The 17,196-nt window shown below is 44.2% G+C and overlaps 1 protein-coding gene across 2 annotated transcripts in view; it reads left to right on the forward strand.

Annotated features, from left to right (window-relative positions):
- Positions 1–44: 44 nt before the first annotated feature.
- The window catches only part of DUSP10 (dual specificity phosphatase 10), a 51,032-nt gene continuing 33,880 nt past the window's right edge, over positions 45–17,196 (forward strand). The window contains exons 1-2 of one of the 2 annotated variants that reach the window (XM_083605348.1): positions 45–81; positions 2,949–3,788. In XM_083605348.1, the coding sequence (XP_083461474.1) occupies positions 2,990–3,788 (799 nt within the window). In that variant the 5' untranslated portion in view covers positions 45–81; positions 2,949–2,989. Of the gene's footprint in view, positions 193–2,948; positions 3,789–17,196 lie in introns of both variants that reach the window. The other variant, XM_083605347.1, reaches the window with a different exon arrangement.

A 17,196-nucleotide genomic window follows, 5' to 3' on the forward strand; every position in this document is an offset into this window, starting at 1 on the left:
CTATTGGGGGAGCGCGCTGTCTATCCCTCCCCCGGCCACGCCCTTTTCGAACCTTACATTTACTGTGTAGCAAAAGAGAAAGTAAGTATGTTGCTGGTGGAGATCAATGAAGCCGAGTGAATGGGGGCTTAATGCGTAAATCGATAGCCACAGACGAGCGCCGGGTGCTGGAGGGAATTATTTCTTTATGAAGTAAGTGGGAGACTTGGGTTCCTTACGGAGAGGAGCGGTTGTGATGCGTAGGTCGACCGCGTAGCGTCTCCTAGAATAAATCTGCCCTATCTTGGGGAAGTGAGAGAGATGCTTGTTTGGAAACAAACTGGGAAATGCGAAAAAAATGTTGGGGAGCAATGGGAAATAAGGTACTAGCACTGTTATCCGTCCCCGCGCCGGTCTGCGCTTGGAGCCCGCCGACTTGCGTGCGTTTCACCGACTGGATTGTCAGAAACGGAGGCTTTTCTCGTCCGGGATTGCTGCAGTATCTAGGCGGGTAGGGGGGGGGTCGGAGTGCAGAAGAAGCTCTCCGGAGCAGCATCTCTTGTAGCGCTTCTCTTCCTCCCCCCCCTCCTTTTTACGCCTGTTCTGTAAAACGCCTCCCCCCTCCGCAAGGTCCTGAACCAGCTCCGGATCGGTGAGCGTGAAAAGGTGCCTCATTTTGGCTGGGCTCTTTTAACTCCCAAGTCTGACTTCATGGCTTGGCTGGAAATATATTACCTCTGCTGCAGAGATGCAGAGCTCCCCAAATATCTTTGCCATCCTAAGGCAAACAGGGTTCCCTTAGCCGGTCTCCAAATACTTTATTAGTTTTTTTTTTAAAATCCAAACATTAAAAAACCAAACTCAAACATAACGTTACTGGTCTCGCACGTGATTTGGTTACTAAACTAAACCCTTGTTTTCTCTTTTTGTAAAAAAGAAAAAGGGTACTATTTCCCTTCTCCCGATCTTTGCTTCTCTTATTTCTCAGGAATGCATGGTGTTGTGTTGTTTTTCTCTGTACATTTATTTGTTGTTTTTCACAAATAGAAGGTGGGGAAAGGAAACTTGCTTTCTGTATTTTACATTTCCTCTCCCTTTATTGAATTCATTTTTTTTCTGACTCCCCATAGTTGATAAATGGTATTTCCTCTGGTCACAATTTAAACCCATTCTGCAAATACTTCTCTCTCTCTCCATTCCTCCTCAGGAGGAGATAGATGGGTTTTTATGTTTTCTGGTTTCTTATCCTAGGATAGTGACCCATCCTAATGGAAAGTGTGTGTATTGGGGTTTTGAGGGAGTGGGACATAGATTATAGAGACAGAAAGTAGAACGTAGGGAAGGGAATTCGCATTTTAAAAAAGTATTCTTGAATTGGATTAAATTGTGTAGGTTGTTCTTCTTTGACTGAAGGCACCACACGTTTCCACATGACTGTCCTTAATTTTGTGTCATCCTGTACTTCGTCCAGTTTAAGCAAGCTTAGTTAAAAAAAAAAATCCCTTTTTGAGTCAAATGGGAGTTCTTAATAAGTATGCTTGCGCTTTCAGCCTTAAAAGATACTGAGAGGGTGATGTAATAACTTTTTTTAAAAAGTGAGTGTCATTTGACTGACCTCAATTGGACTCTGCCAAATGTCAATGTAATTGGTCATTAAATGAATGCTATAAAACCAATATATATTATGAACTTGCTTGTGGGTGGGAGTTGCAGGGAACTCTGGTTTTAGGACAGTGGATCATCTCAGTCTGTCCCTCCTTGTGTTATGGTAGTGATAACTAAGGTATAAGAGCAGGAAGGTTGGGACCTGAATTCTTTGATATTCCAGGCCTGTCATTTTATGAGGAGTGTGCTAGTATCTGAATAAATGGCAGTTCCGGAATAGCAGTTCTGCTCATAAGGGATGCATGGCAGCCTCTGTTTCTTATCTCTCATTTCTTTTCAGTATGTGTTCAGATTACTGCCGAACTTCTCTCTCCCCCCACCCCCTTTTTGGTGGATTTTTACAGGAAGTATTGAAAACTGTGTGCTAGGAGGCAGTTAGAACATCACCTCAGGCCAGATTTGGCTGCCCTGCATTATTGATAATTGTTAACATCACACTGGTCGCTTCTGTCTATTTTTAATTTGCAGAAAGGAGGATAAAGTAGGGGCAGGTTCTTTTCCACAATGAGCTTCCTTCCCTTGGAGCAAGAAAGCCTTGGGTACATGATGGTAGCTGCTCTGCAAATACCTTTTGGTTTGGCCTATGTAATGTGGACTATTTAGGTTAGTCTTCATCAGGCCTGAATATTCTCAAAATATAGATAAAACATCAACATTTTGCACCAAGTTAACCTAATTTCTGCAGCAGAAGAAGAAAATGATTCAATATGCATATCAATTAAAATTTGCATAAATTATGCCAATTAAGATTTGCACAATCTCCCATTTTTTCCATTATTTATTATATCATCTTTTACCACTTTTCCAAATCCTGCCCTCCCTACAGGGTGCCGAAGCCCTCTACTCTCTGGGAGGCTTATTTAGCAACATCTCTGCTTTTTTTTAACTGACCACTTATAGCCCTTAATATATATTTTTAGCAATCATAAGGACTGTAAAATAGCTTTTTAATGTAAGTGCAGGCTGAGATGCTGAAGCTGAATTCTGTTAGTGACCAGCAAGCATTTATTGTGCACCCCCACAACTGCAGCAGACTCACAATCCTGGGTTGGAGACAGCCAATGTGTGGCAGTTTCTGCCATGGCATAAAGGTTGAGATGGATAATTTCCCAACTTCATACAGTTTTATGATTTCATGTTTGGTGGCTATGTGCCTTTTAGAATGGCTCTCCTCCTGTTCTATGAAAAACAAAGCATTTGATCAACAGTATTTAGAGCATTGCTATCCGGGAATAATGATGGAACTCTTGTGTGTTGCGAGATACTTTCTTATTGTTATTTTATTTCCCTCCCCCTTTTAACAGAGAGCTTGAGTTCCTTTTGACTTGCCATTCTCAGCTTCCTCATGCCTCCATCTCCACTAGACGACAGGGTAGTAGTGGCACTCTCCAGGCCCGTCCGACCTCAGGATCTCAACCTTTGCTTAGATTCCAGCTATCTGGATTCTGCCTCTTCTGCCAGCGAGAGCCACGTGAGTCTCCTCAGCACAGCTGTTGTGTCCCTCAAGGCTGCGAATCTGACGTATATGCCCTCATCCAACGGCTCTGCTCGCTCCTTGAGTTGTGGATGCAGCAGTGCCAGTTGCTGCACTGTGGCAACGTACGACAAAGACAATCAGGCCCAGACTCAAGCCAGCACCAGCAGCACTTCTGCCAACGTAGGAACCTCAACCACGTGCCCTGCTAACCAAATGGTCAACAACAATGAGAACTCTGGCCCATTGAGTCCCTCCAGTGGTGTGGGGAGCCCAGTCTCGGGCCCAACCAAGCAGTTGCCTAGTGTCAAAATCATCTATCCCAATGAACTGGCCAAGAAGATGACCAAATGCAGCAAGAGCCACCAAGGGCCGGTCATCATCGATTGCCGGCCCTTCATGGAATACAACAAGAGCCACATCCAAGGAGCTGTCCACATCAATTGCTCTGACAAGATCAGCCGGCGAAGGCTTCAGCAGGGCAAGATTACCGTCTTGGACTTGATCTCTTGCCGGGAAGGCAAGGACTCCTTCAAGAGGATCTTTTCCAAAGAAATAGTTGTTTATGACGAGAATACCAATGAGCCAAGCAGAGTCATACCTTCGCAGCCATTGCACATAGTGCTGGAGTCTCTCAAGCGAGAAGGCAAGGAGCCACTGGTTCTCAAAGGTATTTATGACCCATATTCTGCTGCCTTTCTTCTCTCCTTTTCTAGGGATGCGGCGATTTGCCAGGCCACTGGGAAGGCAAAGCTCTGCATGTTCTTGTGGAGATAGTTCATGATCTCTTGATGCAGGAGGACTTGAAAAAGGAAGGATGTGGTCTTGGTACCTTTTTCCATTTCTTAATATGGTTGTGAGGTTAAGGTTAATCCAAAGGCTAGCGGATGGAGTGCCTTTCCTTGGGATTAATGCTCACAATGTGGTATGCAAACTTCTAGGTTTTGCGGAATTTATCCTGGGCTTGATAATTTTCCTAATAGAGATTGGAGAGGCATTTGGTTAAGCCTGTTGTATATTTTCTTTCAGTCTTAATGGTGGTAACTGTTAGAACCATGCCTTCTTCAAAAGCTGGTGGGTTATGTGGAGGCGCATTAGCCTACAGAAGCAAATGAGGACATCCTTTTTGGAAATGAGAAAAACCCCTAAAGAATCAGCAACTGTCCTTGGCACTTAAACTCTCAGGTCCCTTGCAAAAAAAAACACCCGATAACTTTCATGTTAGCAAAGCTGGAGATGAATGTTGGGAAATGTTCTGGGTCCAGAATAATTAGAAAGCAAATTAGGTAGCATCAGTGAATCTAGGGGCAGGAGTAGAGCTTGACCTTGAGGAGAACTACACTGAAGACTGATGAGTCTCTTGTGAGCCGCTTCACAGCATGAGCTCAAAGAGGAAGAAGGGCAAGTGACTGAAACTTCCTGCTTCCTTGTTTCCTTTTGAACATGGAAGTGGAAAGCTCTGAAAGCTATGGGGCCCAGGTAGCTTATGGAGAGCATGGGTCTTGAAGCTAGTAAGATGAGTTCTGCTCACTGGGCTGTGGAGGTAGTGTAAGTCAACTACAGTTTTTTTGGCCATTTTCTAGTAACACATGAAATAGTCAGAGTGACTTTGAAATGGAATGATGGACTAGAGTTCCTAAAAGGTAATATAGTTGAGATGGCCCTCTTATGGAAATGTTTGTTGATCTTATTGGCCCAGCAACCTGAACACATTTACAGTACATGGCTGTGAAGCTTCATTAATGCAATGGGATTGTGAGTGTGTATTTAGGATTGCCTGTTCGTTGGCTTAGCTTTGTGTTGGACAACACTGGTAACTACTGTAGAAACTGTTACCAGTAATTAAAGTAATTGTGTGCCTTTTGTTGTTGTTCATGTATTAACTAGAACTAATTAGCATCCATGTTTTACTTTAGTGAGCCATGAAGGTTAGCTATGACTTTGCGTGTGCATACAGCAACCGAGAACTGCATTAATCTATTGACAGAATATGGTTTTAGACAAACGTCATGCAATAAAACAAGGTCATTGTGATTGAGAAACTTAACCACTAGAACGTCATTTGCAGGAATAGGTGATCATAGATCCAGTGGCTAGAGTTATGGTCACTAGTGTAGCACTTGTGGGAGCAACGGTGCCTTTGAGGACATCTCCTGTTGCCTCTGAAACCTCCTTGCCCCTCCTCGCTGACCCCTCTGTAATGGGTTGGTGAGGGCAGGGTACCTTTTTCTTTCCTTTGAAAAGTGCATAGAAGTGAAGGAGGAAGTTTAAAGAAGAAATGTTCTCTACTTCCTCTTTCAGTTCAATTTGCTTCTCAAAACTCAGATTGTTACATAAGCAGCTGAAAAGAAAGTATAGTGAGTAAGGGGGTAGACAGGATAGCGGGAAGAAGAGGGTGCCACAAGATTTGGAAGACAGACTGGAAAGAGAGAGAGAAGGTTGTGGTGGGGCCCGTACACACATACCACCACATGATCCTCATGAAATTGCATCATTTGTAAAGGGTTCCTTCCTGCATGAGATCATATCTGTCTTTTGACTGAAGGTAAAAGACTCAGTACTGCCATGTTTATTTTTATGTCTGTTTTAAATGATCTTATCTATTACACATTTTTTTAATGATGTACACCATACAGACTTTGGTAATTAAGCAGTATATAAGTAGCCTAAATAAATGATGTGAAAACAGGGGTTTGAGGCACAGATGGTATGATGCTCATAATTTTGCAAAGGTTCCCCTCAAAACTAGAACCAAATCATAGGTCACATCTGGGTCTTACAGATGTGTTCTGTGATTTGGTGGTTTTGTTGTCATCCTGTGTACAAATCATGATCTGTGCCTTGCGTCAATGTATTTGTGGTGCTGGCAAGCACCTAAGAAAATTTTTGTACAGAGCAGTCTACCAGTGTAATTTGGTGATGTTTCGGGGAACCTGCCATAAATTCATGCAAATTCTGTAAAATCCATTTTAATTCTACTGGATACAGCTTTTACCCAGACCCCATGGGGAAAGCAAATAATCTATATGTGTGTGTTGGCTTTCTCTCTTTCTGTAAGGGTGGTGGGTGTGATCCAGGGAAAGGGGGGAGGGAGAATCAACCAGAGGGGGTAGTTTCCATAGCGCACCCTCTCAAAATTCCAGAATATGTCCACAAATCCCCAAAAGGTTGGCAACTGCTGGACTAGATAACCAATAAACTAGAAGCTGAAAATCTGATTCGCCCGATGGTCTCAGCATTCTTTAGGGAGAAGCCAGAGTTTCTTAGCAGAGCACATGTTGGCACTAGGGAGGTCCCAGATCCAACCACTAGCATCTCTCTTTAAAGCAGGGTTGGGGAACCTGTGGCCCTGCAGATGCTGTGGGCTACAACATGCACCAACCCTGACTGCTGCACATGCTGGCTGGGGCTGATGGGAGTTGGAGTTATAATCCTTGTGAGAACCAATGAATTGTGAGCACAGTATTGGAATAGGAAGACTCTGGTTTAAATTCCCACTCAGTAATGATGCTTACAGGGTGACCTTGGGCCAGTCACTATCTTAGGATCTGACTCATCTCACTCCGAACCATGTATGGTGCATTGACTTCATAGCAGAAAAGTTGGAATCTGAATATAAAATTTTATTTTAATTCATTAATGGGGAGAAAAAGTAATAGGTCCTTTAATGAAAACCACAATCTCCAGTATGAAGGCCCACCTGTAGAACTAGGCAATCACAAAGGTAGGGGGCAGGGCATCATTTCCCCTCTAATGTGAGCACTGCATTATACACTGGGGAAGAACTTTACTTGGTGGTAAAGTGCATGATTTGCATGCAGAAGGTCTGGCATCCAATCCCTGGCATCTCCAGGTTAGGCCTTGGGAAGACCTTGGCATGAGATCTTGGAGAGACGCAACCAGGCAGAGCAGACAATATTCAGCTAGATGGACCAGTTTTCAATTACTGTCTTCTGGAGGAATATGCGCAGGCTCAGCATAAGTAGGAAGGGGTGCGGGGAAGAACTGGTGAGGTGGCTTTGTTACAGATGAAGCCTGACTGTTGTATTCATTGAAAAGAAGTGGGATGGCGTTCCGCACCACTTTAAGCGCTAATAAATGGGTGGTGATAAACAGGTGCTTAACACAGCTTAATCTCTTGGAGGACATGGTTGCACTTACTGTTAAGTTGTGGCTTGTGTTTGCACACAATATAGTCCAACAGCTAACACCACTCTCCTTATATTCTGAAGACCTGCCAAACTAAGTCCATCACGCAGATATTTTAAATAATATAATAATGATTTTTTAAATTTATATCCAGCCCATCTGGATGGGTTTCCCCAGCCACTCTGGGTGGCTTAAAGCACATAAAAAATGTAAAATGTTAGACATTAAAAACTTCCCAACACAGGGTTGCCTTCAGATGTCTTCTAAAAGTCAGATCGTTGTTTATTTCCTTGACATTAGAAGGGAGGGCGTTCCACAGAGTAGGCACCACTGTGAGAAGGCCCTCTACCTGGTTTCCTGTAACCTCGCTTCTCGCAGTGGGGGAGCCGCCAGAAGGCCCTCGGAGCTGGACCTCCGTGTCTGGGCTGAACTATGTCCCCATCATTTCCACCTTGCGTTCCATGACAGAAGAAAGGTGGGGGTATAAATGTACTAAACAGATAAACAACATGAAGAAGGTATATGTGGAATGTAAATTGTAGTGATAATTGCTGGAACTTATATTAACACCCCATTTGGACCTCCTGCCCTCATACATACTCATGAAATCCTTTGTATCACCTGAGGAAATTCTACTCAAAGTGGTGACCTGTTTTTAGGGTATGCTTCTGTTATAATGATATATTGTTTGGTGTTTTAGACTCTATGCCACTTAGAGGTTTCTGAAACATTAAGTGGTGCATGAATGTTTTTAAATGGTTAGTTACTGTATTTGTGTATAAAACCAACATGTGAAGAGGGGGACTGAGTAGCCGCACCCTCGAGTAGCTCCTCCTCCTCGTGTCCATACATACAGTGTGACGGCTTTGCATCCATATTCCATATGCACAAAGACTTCTATGCACTTGATCTGGAACACAGAGCCACCAGCAGGATGGGCTCCTTTGCACAGGTAGACATCTGGAGTGAAGCTACTTGGGAATGATCCCGTTTAGATATGTTTTAGATGTGAATATCATCTGAGTAGCACAATAATAACAGTTTATTGTCCTATGTGCACCTTTAGCTTATGGTGAATCACTAAGACTATCTATTGAGAACAGAGATTATAGAGAAATAATCCCTCTCATATTACCGTCTGCTAGCAATCTTGAGACTATAGGAATTGTGAAAGGACACACAGAGACACAAATTCAAAAATCCATGACTTAGTGCACTGCTGGAATTCTGCCTTAACTATTAGAAAATTGGGATCCAATAGAACAGTGAATATGTGTGGCTGAAATATGACAGGTAGTCCTTAGGAATGAAGTCCCCAGAGTTTCAAAGGCTTAGGTTGCCTCTTAGTCCTTGATTGCATCATTTGGGAGGGAAAAGAATCCTCACAATGTCACCCAGCAAACGCTGCTCTGGCCCTGCTCTGAAGCTGGGAGTTTTAAAATTAGCCAAAAGCACTTAGCCGCTTGATCTAAAGAAGCATTAGAAGAAAAGATTAATTTTTTCCTCCTCTTCTGCCAGCTAGGAAAAATTGTGGGTAGAGATCAAGGGATTAATGCTGCAGGTTTTTTTTTTTTTACTTAATGGTGGCCAGAAAAAAAAGTGAACAGGAAAGGGAGCGATGGCCACATCTCCATATGTTCTTTTTAAAGCAGCAGTGCTTAAAGGCGAGGACAACAAACGAAAAGCCCCTTTCTCATCCCTGCCTTGTTTGGAAGTGTGATCTGGACCGAGGAGACATAATAAGGCTCTGCTTCAGCATCTGTGCTTGCAGTGTGGCCAGAGAGGTGTTTGTTATTCAATTTCACTTGTCGGATGGAATTTTTTCCATCATGCTTCAGTAGCTCTTAATGTCCTGCATGTGATGCAATTTTTGTTTTTAGAGTTTGAACTAAAACTGAAGCTGGGCTCTAAAGCCCTTCTTGCTTTTAATGTTGAGTGAGGCTCTTGCCTTGACTGCGATCCAGTCATAATTTATGGCTGGCCCATCTGATCTTCCCAGTTTATGTTTGTAAACATTGGTTGCTAACTGCCCCATCCAAGTTTGTCCCGCCCCCCCCCCCCACATCCACTGATCCAGTGCCATGTTCTCCATGTTTGGTGCTGCCTGTCAAGCAGGCAGCTCTCTGTTGCCATTTCAGTGGTACAGTGTCACACAGAGGAGAAACTGATCAGAGGGCCCTGGCCCCTAGGGATTAAATTACAGGCTTCATTTACAGCTCTGGCTGGTGACCTCGATCAAATATATATTCCTGTTCTAGACGTCTAGTGCCTTTTTTTTGCTGGTGCTCTATGATGTGCAGAAATGTGACAATTCCAATAGAAGGCCAGGCTGCCCTTTTGTTAAAATACAGTTGAAATGTGTCCACTGGAATATAGATTTGAAAACATTGGTTCGGTTTCATTACATTTCTAGCTTGTTCTCCCTGTGTCTCTCTGTATGGCGTGTGCTGGCTGATGGGAATTGTATTCCTAGCAATATGCATAGGGCCACTAGATTAGCTACTCTTTCTCTAAGGATCGCAGGTTAGCCAATTCTCTCCCGTGATATGATGATCTAGGTCTTTGAGGTAGTGGTTCCCTCCTGGAGAGTCCATAACTGAGCAGGCGTTTGAACCTGGAGCTCCTCATTTTAAATATGAACTGGAGCCTTGGTCCCATGCTTTATACAGTGAGACTTTCTAACAGGGTTTTGAAGGAGAAAAAATACATTAAAGCACTCTGCAAAATTAACAGCTTGTGCATGCGTTATAATGAGTAGAAATGAAGTGGCTCTGATTCAAGGGAGTTGTGCTTATGCAAGGGACTTGTGCCTGCAGAGGAGATGATTTTGTTGCTAAAGCTGAGAACCACTGTTTACCCATCACCTCTGCTGGGTGAAATGCAGCACCGAAAAGGGCTAATAGGTATCTGCTTTGTTGTTGTATTTATTGTTGTATTTTTTTATTACCTTCATGATCGTATGGTGGGTTACAATAATTTAAAATTCAGAATTAAAAAAAAACCAGTTAAAATAACGAACAGGGTGGGTCTTCCTGAAACGCGTATCTCACACGTGTCACAGAATAAAGGGCCATATCTTCATCATCATTCACTGAAAGCCACATACAGTAATGAGGAAGCCAGACTCAACTCTATGGGGAGGGAATTCCACAACTCAGGGACTGCCATAGAGAATGCCACCTCCCACCCCAAACTTCGGAGGGAGGCAGAACTATCAAGAGGACCCCCTCTGCTGATCTTAATGCCAGAGGGACCGTAGGGGAAGAAGGGATATTTCAGATATTTTGGGACCGAAGTCATTTAGGGCTTTGAAAATCTACAGAAGCACTTTGAATTGGGCCTAGAAATGAACTGGCAGCCAATGCAGTTACTTTAGAACAGGGATTATGAGAGTTCTGAAGGCAACTCCAGCCAGTAGTCTGGCCACTGCATTTTGGACCAGGTGATGTTTCTGAGTTGTCTTCAAGGGCAGCCTTCCATAAAGTGCACTGCAATAATCCAATCTGGAAGTTAGCAGAGCATGGAGCATCAGGGCCATGTGTTCCTTGCAGCCGGGCTGCAGTTCTTAAGAGTTAAGTGACGTGTTGACCAGTAGGCCACTGCAAGTACCATGAATGGCTCACAGCTGCTTCTTAAAACAGAAATAACATATTTGTCTTGAGGCTGAACTTTTCCCAACATGGTGCCTTCCAGTTGCTGTTGGACTCCAACTTCATCAGCCCCGACCAACATGACCTGTGGTCAAGGATGATGGAAGTTGTAGACCAAAATATCTGTAGAGCACCTGGTGGGCAAAGCTGCTATACTATAATACAATGGCAGTGACCTTGGGACAGGTGTTATAGATGGACACACTCTTGCCTATCAAATGGATAATTTATGCTGATATTTTCAGGTGAGCCCTCTCTCCCTCCTCCAGTACACCTTGCTCTGAAATTCTTCATTGTCACGCCTGACGCTTAGCCTTTCTCTCTTACTCCAAAGGCGTTTGGAACGTTCCTGAGACATTGGCTATGGAATGTTTTGTTTGAATCCGTGGTTACTTTTTCTTTCTGACTTGTAAATCACATGCTTTGCTAGAGAGTGACCCCTTCATAACAGAAGAGTGAATGGTGGTTGAGAGTCCCAAGCTAGCCTGCTGCAATTTTGGGCGGTCTCAGCTGTGCTCCATGCCGTTCCTCCTGCATTTGGCTTCTAAGTTTGATGTGTGCAGTCTTCCTCCTCGGTCCCTTTAAGAAGATACCTATCATGTGACTCTTCTAACCAAAAAGCCGTTTCTCGAGCGGATTCCTTTCTTTGAACATCATGTTTTTCTTCCTGCAGCTCCTGATACAGAACTGAGAACAGCCTATGGTGCGATATTTGCGAAATGACAACTCTCTTTGAGCAAAGCTTTGCTTTCTTAGCAATTTTTGGAAGGGTTGTCATCCCCAAAGACGAGTAGATGACTCACACTTGGTGTTACTGAGGTGGCTTAGTGAGATTGTACTACTGAGATCATGTTCTACAAACTTTCAGAGCTATATTGGCCTAAAAGCAGTTGCAATGTAGATGTAATATTTGCTAATCTCTTACCACGGTTAAGGGACTGGTGCACTCCTCTCTTGGATGACAAAACTTGCCGCTCTTCATTTGTCAGCCTTAACTGTGGTTAGTGTTTAACATTTGCATGAGTGCTAATCTGTGGCCAATGCGACTTGGAGCTGGCCTTTAATTAGGTTGGGGTAGGGCTCTCAGTGGTAGGGCAACTGTTTTACATGCAGAAGGTCCCAAGTTCATTCCCTGGCAGCTCCAGGTAGGACTGGGAATGTCTCCTGTCTGAGAACCTGGAGAATAGCTGCTAGTCAGTGCTGGCAGGTTTGCCAATCTAACTTGTATAAAGTAGCTTCCTGGGTTTTGTAAACCGCGATTAAGAGGCATCCCAGTATGTCTTTACAATGGTTAGGGTGGGTGTTAAATTGGGTTAAAATGAACAATGAAGGAAATGAGGCATTTGTGCTGGAAAGTGGAAGGGGCAATGTTGGAGGGGTGTTGCAGGATCAGAGCAATGAGAGGCAAATAATTCTGCCTACGGGGTTCTGGAGAATGTTTGCTCATGCAGTCTTCTGCTCATTTAGAGAAACAATGGAATTATAGTATTGATAGAATGGGAGGGGGCTGTTTTTATACATGCAGGGACCCTGTGCAAGGCTAGCTTCTTAATCTAAGGGTCCAGAATTTCCATAAGGGAAGCTTGCAAATTACTAGACACAGCACAGTCTTTTTGTGAGAGAATGGAAAGCATAATAGATGAAAAAGTCCTGGAAAGATCATAAATAATCTGTTATGCTCTTTCCTAGAAGCTGGCAGGTACAGGTGTTGGCAGACCTTGCTGTGTAACACATTGCTACAATTTCAGGGGCCCCTGAATGGATAATATATTAAGTGTTCTCTGCACTGTCCCTTTAAATCCAGCCCAGGCGGTGTCCTCCCATTTTTTTAGAAGGCCTGTCTGTAGAACACTGCCAAGGAGCTATTACTCAGCCTGATAGGCTACTGTTGAACCTTGACTATTAGAGTCCAGCAGGCAAGGCTTGGCAGTCAGCATGACATGTCAATGGATGTGGAGGAGAAGTGAAGGTGACCATAGGCTCCCCACCCCCCTTGTCAGATTCTGAGCAGGGCTGTGGTAGAGCTCATGCTCTGCATGCGGAAGGTCCCTAGTTTGATTCCAGGCCCCTGGGAAGACATTGTTTAAAACCCTGGAGAGCTGCCGTCAGTCAGTGGGGACAACACAGGGATTGATGACCTGAGATACAGATGGTGCAGTGGTCTAAAGCACTGAGCCTCTTGGGCTCGCCGATTGGAAGGTTGGCGGTTTGAATCCCCACGACAGAGTGAGCTCCCGTTGCTCTGTCCCAGCTCTTGCCAACCTAGCAGTTTGAAAGCACACCAGTGCAAGTAGATAAATAGGTACTGCTGCGGCGGTGTTTCCGTGTCTGGTTTCCACCACAGTGTCCTGTTGTGCCAGAAGCTGTTAAGTCATGTTGGCCACATGACCCAGAAAGCTGTCTGTGGACAAACACCGGCTTCCTCAGCCTGAAACCATGGTGAGCTGCAACCCCATAGTCACCTTTGACTGGACTTAACCATCCAGGGGTCCTTTACCTTCACCTTTTTACCTATAAGGTAACTTTTGAAGTTCCATAGTTCCATGGTCCCTGCTTATAGGAGCCACATGGCATGACTGCAGCACCTAGTTAAACTATGGAACTGGTTAGCCAACACATTTCGTGCTTGCAGGATTCCCATAGACATCTTGGTTGGCTGGACTAGGGCAGGATGCTGGACTAGATGGGACACTGACCTGACCCAGCAGGCTCCTGTTATGTTCTTAATTACCAGGGTTAGGCCGTCATCTGAGCCTACCCTGATGACCCCTTTAAAACTTGTCCACCTCTGCCCTGCAGTAAAGCTGTCCATGCTGCTTGTAAGGATGCTAGAAGGTGACCACGCTACTGTAAGGAGCTCTCCGCAGGGCAGTCTTGCTAGTGTCTGCCTCAGTGAGAATCAGAGAATTGTAGAGTTATGAGGGTCATCAAACTCCCACAGTGCAGGAACCTTTTGCCCACCATGGGGCTCAAACCCACAACCCTGAGATTAAGAATCTCCTGTTCTACCAACTGAGCTATCCAGTCAATTATTTTCTCTACATCCCTAAATTTTGGATTCTCTGTAAAATGGGCTAGAACTCCACTCACCGCTTCAGCATGTATTCACTTGGTGAGCTACTTCCTAGTTAAAGAGATGCCAATATTTACACAAAGGCATCTTGGGGATGTGAGTGCCATGTTCCTCCCCACAGGAGCACTCATCATGCTCTATCGTGCGCTTTCTCATGTCCTGCCAGGATTTTCCATCAAGGTTCTTGTTGGCTGTTCTCTCCAGCTTTTAGGCCTCTGCCAGGTTTGTTCATATAAATAGCTTTGCCAGGAGCATTCGTTTTCTTCCATTGGACATTTGATTGCTTCTTTCAATTTTAAATGAATTATACTTTTGAAATGGCTTTCGAAATTAAAAATGGTGTGTGAGTGCCATTTTTATTCTTAAACCTTCATTGTGTTTTCAGAATACGTGAAGATTGAGAAGCAGAGATCAAGACAGTCCCCCTGACTTGGGCAAGGCCATTTGTTGTGTGTGTCAAAACTGATTACATTGTTTTTGGCATTTCACAAGAACAGCCTGCTGGATCAGGCCACTGTCCCATCTAGGCCAGCATCCTGTTCTCACAGTGGCCAACCAGATGCTTGTGGGAAACTGGTAAGCAGGACCCAACCACAAGAGCACTCTTCCCTCCTGTGGTTTCCAGCAATTGTTATTCAGAAACATTACTGCCTCTGACTATAGAGGCAGAGTAGAGCCATCGTGGCTAGTAGCCACTGATAGCCTTATCCTCCATGAATTTGTCTGGTCCTTTTTTAATGCCATCCAAGCTGGTGGCCATCAATGTTTTTATCATCCTTGGTTCCAGTGTTGGAAACTCAGATACAGTGGAACCTTGGGTTGTGAATGTGATCCGTGTGGGAGGCATGTTCACAACCCCCAGCGTTCGCTACCCGCAGTGCTGTGTCTGCACACACGCGGGTAGCGATTTGGCGCTTCTGCGCATGCAAAGTGCAATTTAGCACTTCTGCACGAGTGCTGAAACCCAGAAGTAACCCATTCCGGTACTTCTGGGTTCGGCGTGGTGCGCAACCCGAAAACACATAACCTGAAGTGTCTGTAACCCGAGGTACCGCTGTATATATAAGCCATGTACCAAATGGCTCCTTAAACCAAGGTTGCAGTCACCAAAATGGAATGTCTAGTTGCCATTTAGGGGCAAGAGAGTTCTAAAGTCTTATTTTTCAAATGATGGACTGACTGTGATTATCAGCTTAACATCTGGCTAGTTCAGATGACAACCTTGAGCTAGGTTAAGAACTCTAATAACTTAAAGAAGAAAAGTCACTTGACCAAGGGACAGTCCACATATCTACGGGCCTATTCCGGCCTCCTGCTCAGGCTGCACAGAAGAAATAACCTTGTTATGCTGAATTCGTATTTTGCACAATTTGTATATGGTGTTTGTTTGATAATGTGTGGTTTGCTATTCCTATTAAAGGATTGACAGACAGAAATAATAATAATAATTTTATTATTTGTACCCCACCCAATTGACTGGGTTGCCCCAGCCACTCTGGGTGGCTTCCAGCATATATAAAAACATAGTAAAACATTTTGGTTCCAGAAATTCATTCCAATTGTGCAGATAAAATATAACTGATAGAATTCTACAGAATAGGGTACTGCATTAGTGTGCAAAAACAGGCCAGATACAGTGGCTCCCAGGCAGACACCTCCAGATATTGGAGATGTCAGGGACCATCCTGGAGCCCAGGCATATTCACGTGGTCACAAGTGGTCGAAAGCCAAGTGTGAAATGCACCTGGCTAATTTCGAACACTGCTTGGTTCACTATTGAAATGGAATACTTGGTCCCCTTTTATGCTCATCTTGAGTAAAGCAGGCCATTTCATGTAGAAAGTCTGGGAGTTAAAACTGAAATTGATGGTCAGGGGAATCACATGCTATAGCCCTTGGACTGTACTATTTCAGACTGAGAGTAGGGGAGTACGCATCAATGCTCCTTAAGAACTACTAAGTGAGCAGTAGGCTCAAATAACATCTGCTTGGTTTTCCTTACCGTATATCTCCAGGAGTGAAGAAGCCAGGGGATGGCTTCCTGCTGAGAGCTGAGCAGCCAGGGTGAGGGCCTGGAATATCCCTGAAGGGCCCTGCCTGCCCTGTGGTGACAGCCCTGTTTCCAGACAACAACAATTCCATTTTAGTGTTAGCGTTGGCTGGGATCCAGGGCCACATAATGAATAAAGGGTAGAATTATTATATGGGCAAAGTAACTCTCTTCCCCTCCCCAGCTTTAGTCACAAGCCTTTTGAGAAATGCTGGAGAAGGAGAACACAGATAACATTGCAGCTGAGGGAAGGGCACACTTGGGATTGCCAACTTTTGTCCGGCCGCTGCTCTTGTGCTTCATCTGTAGTCTTTAGGAGGTGGTGATGCTCTGTTCCTTTCTGTAAAAAAAAGCTGACTTCTGCATCACAGTTGTTGTAAACATGGTTGTTTTTCATTAAACCTGCGGCTTAAGTAAAATGAGCATTCTCTACCTTTCACAGGGTTTCAGATCTCTAAATCCACCCAAGGAGATTCTTACGTCGCCCCTCTTCCAAATCGCTGAATGTTGCCCTTTGTGTTGTCTTAATGCTCACATAATCCCCCACATGACAGCGCCAGCTGCTGATTTTGTTTCGGAACGAGGGCTGCAATGAAGGGCAAACAGTCAGTGTTGCATTAGATACCAATACCCGGCTGGCTGGATGAAGGAGCGAATCAGCACTAAAATCCCCAAATGGGCAGATTAATATTTCATACAAGTCCCTTTCTGAGTGCTCAGTGCAGACACGTGTGCTGACTAAGTCTGTGCAAAGTGATAAAGCACCTTCAGCTTATGTAAAAAATGAGGCACATGCTTTAATGCCTTGCTCTTTTGGATTTCCTCTCCACTGTTTCACTTAAAATCAGAGTCTAATGTAAATATTCCAGAGTTGAAGCACATAGACATTTATGTTCTGTATAGGTAATTTTCAGAGAATATGCTTTTGAATCACAGAATAGGGAGATCCCAGGGGTCATCTAGTCCAACCCTCTGCAATTCAGAGATCTCAACTAAAGCACCCAGGACAGATGGCTACCTGACCTCTGCTTAAAAAACTCCAAGGAAGGAGAGTTCCCAACTTCCCGAGGGAGACTGTTCCTTAACATTCCCCCATCATCCAAGGAAAGTATATTTCTGTGAAAAGGGTAAGGATCCTGAAAATGTAGTGATGGGC

Source organism: Podarcis filfolensis, assembly GCF_964270895.1.
Source record: "Podarcis filfolensis genome assembly, chromosome: 3".
Lineage (NCBI taxonomy): Eukaryota > Metazoa > Chordata > Lepidosauria > Squamata > Lacertidae > Podarcis > Podarcis filfolensis.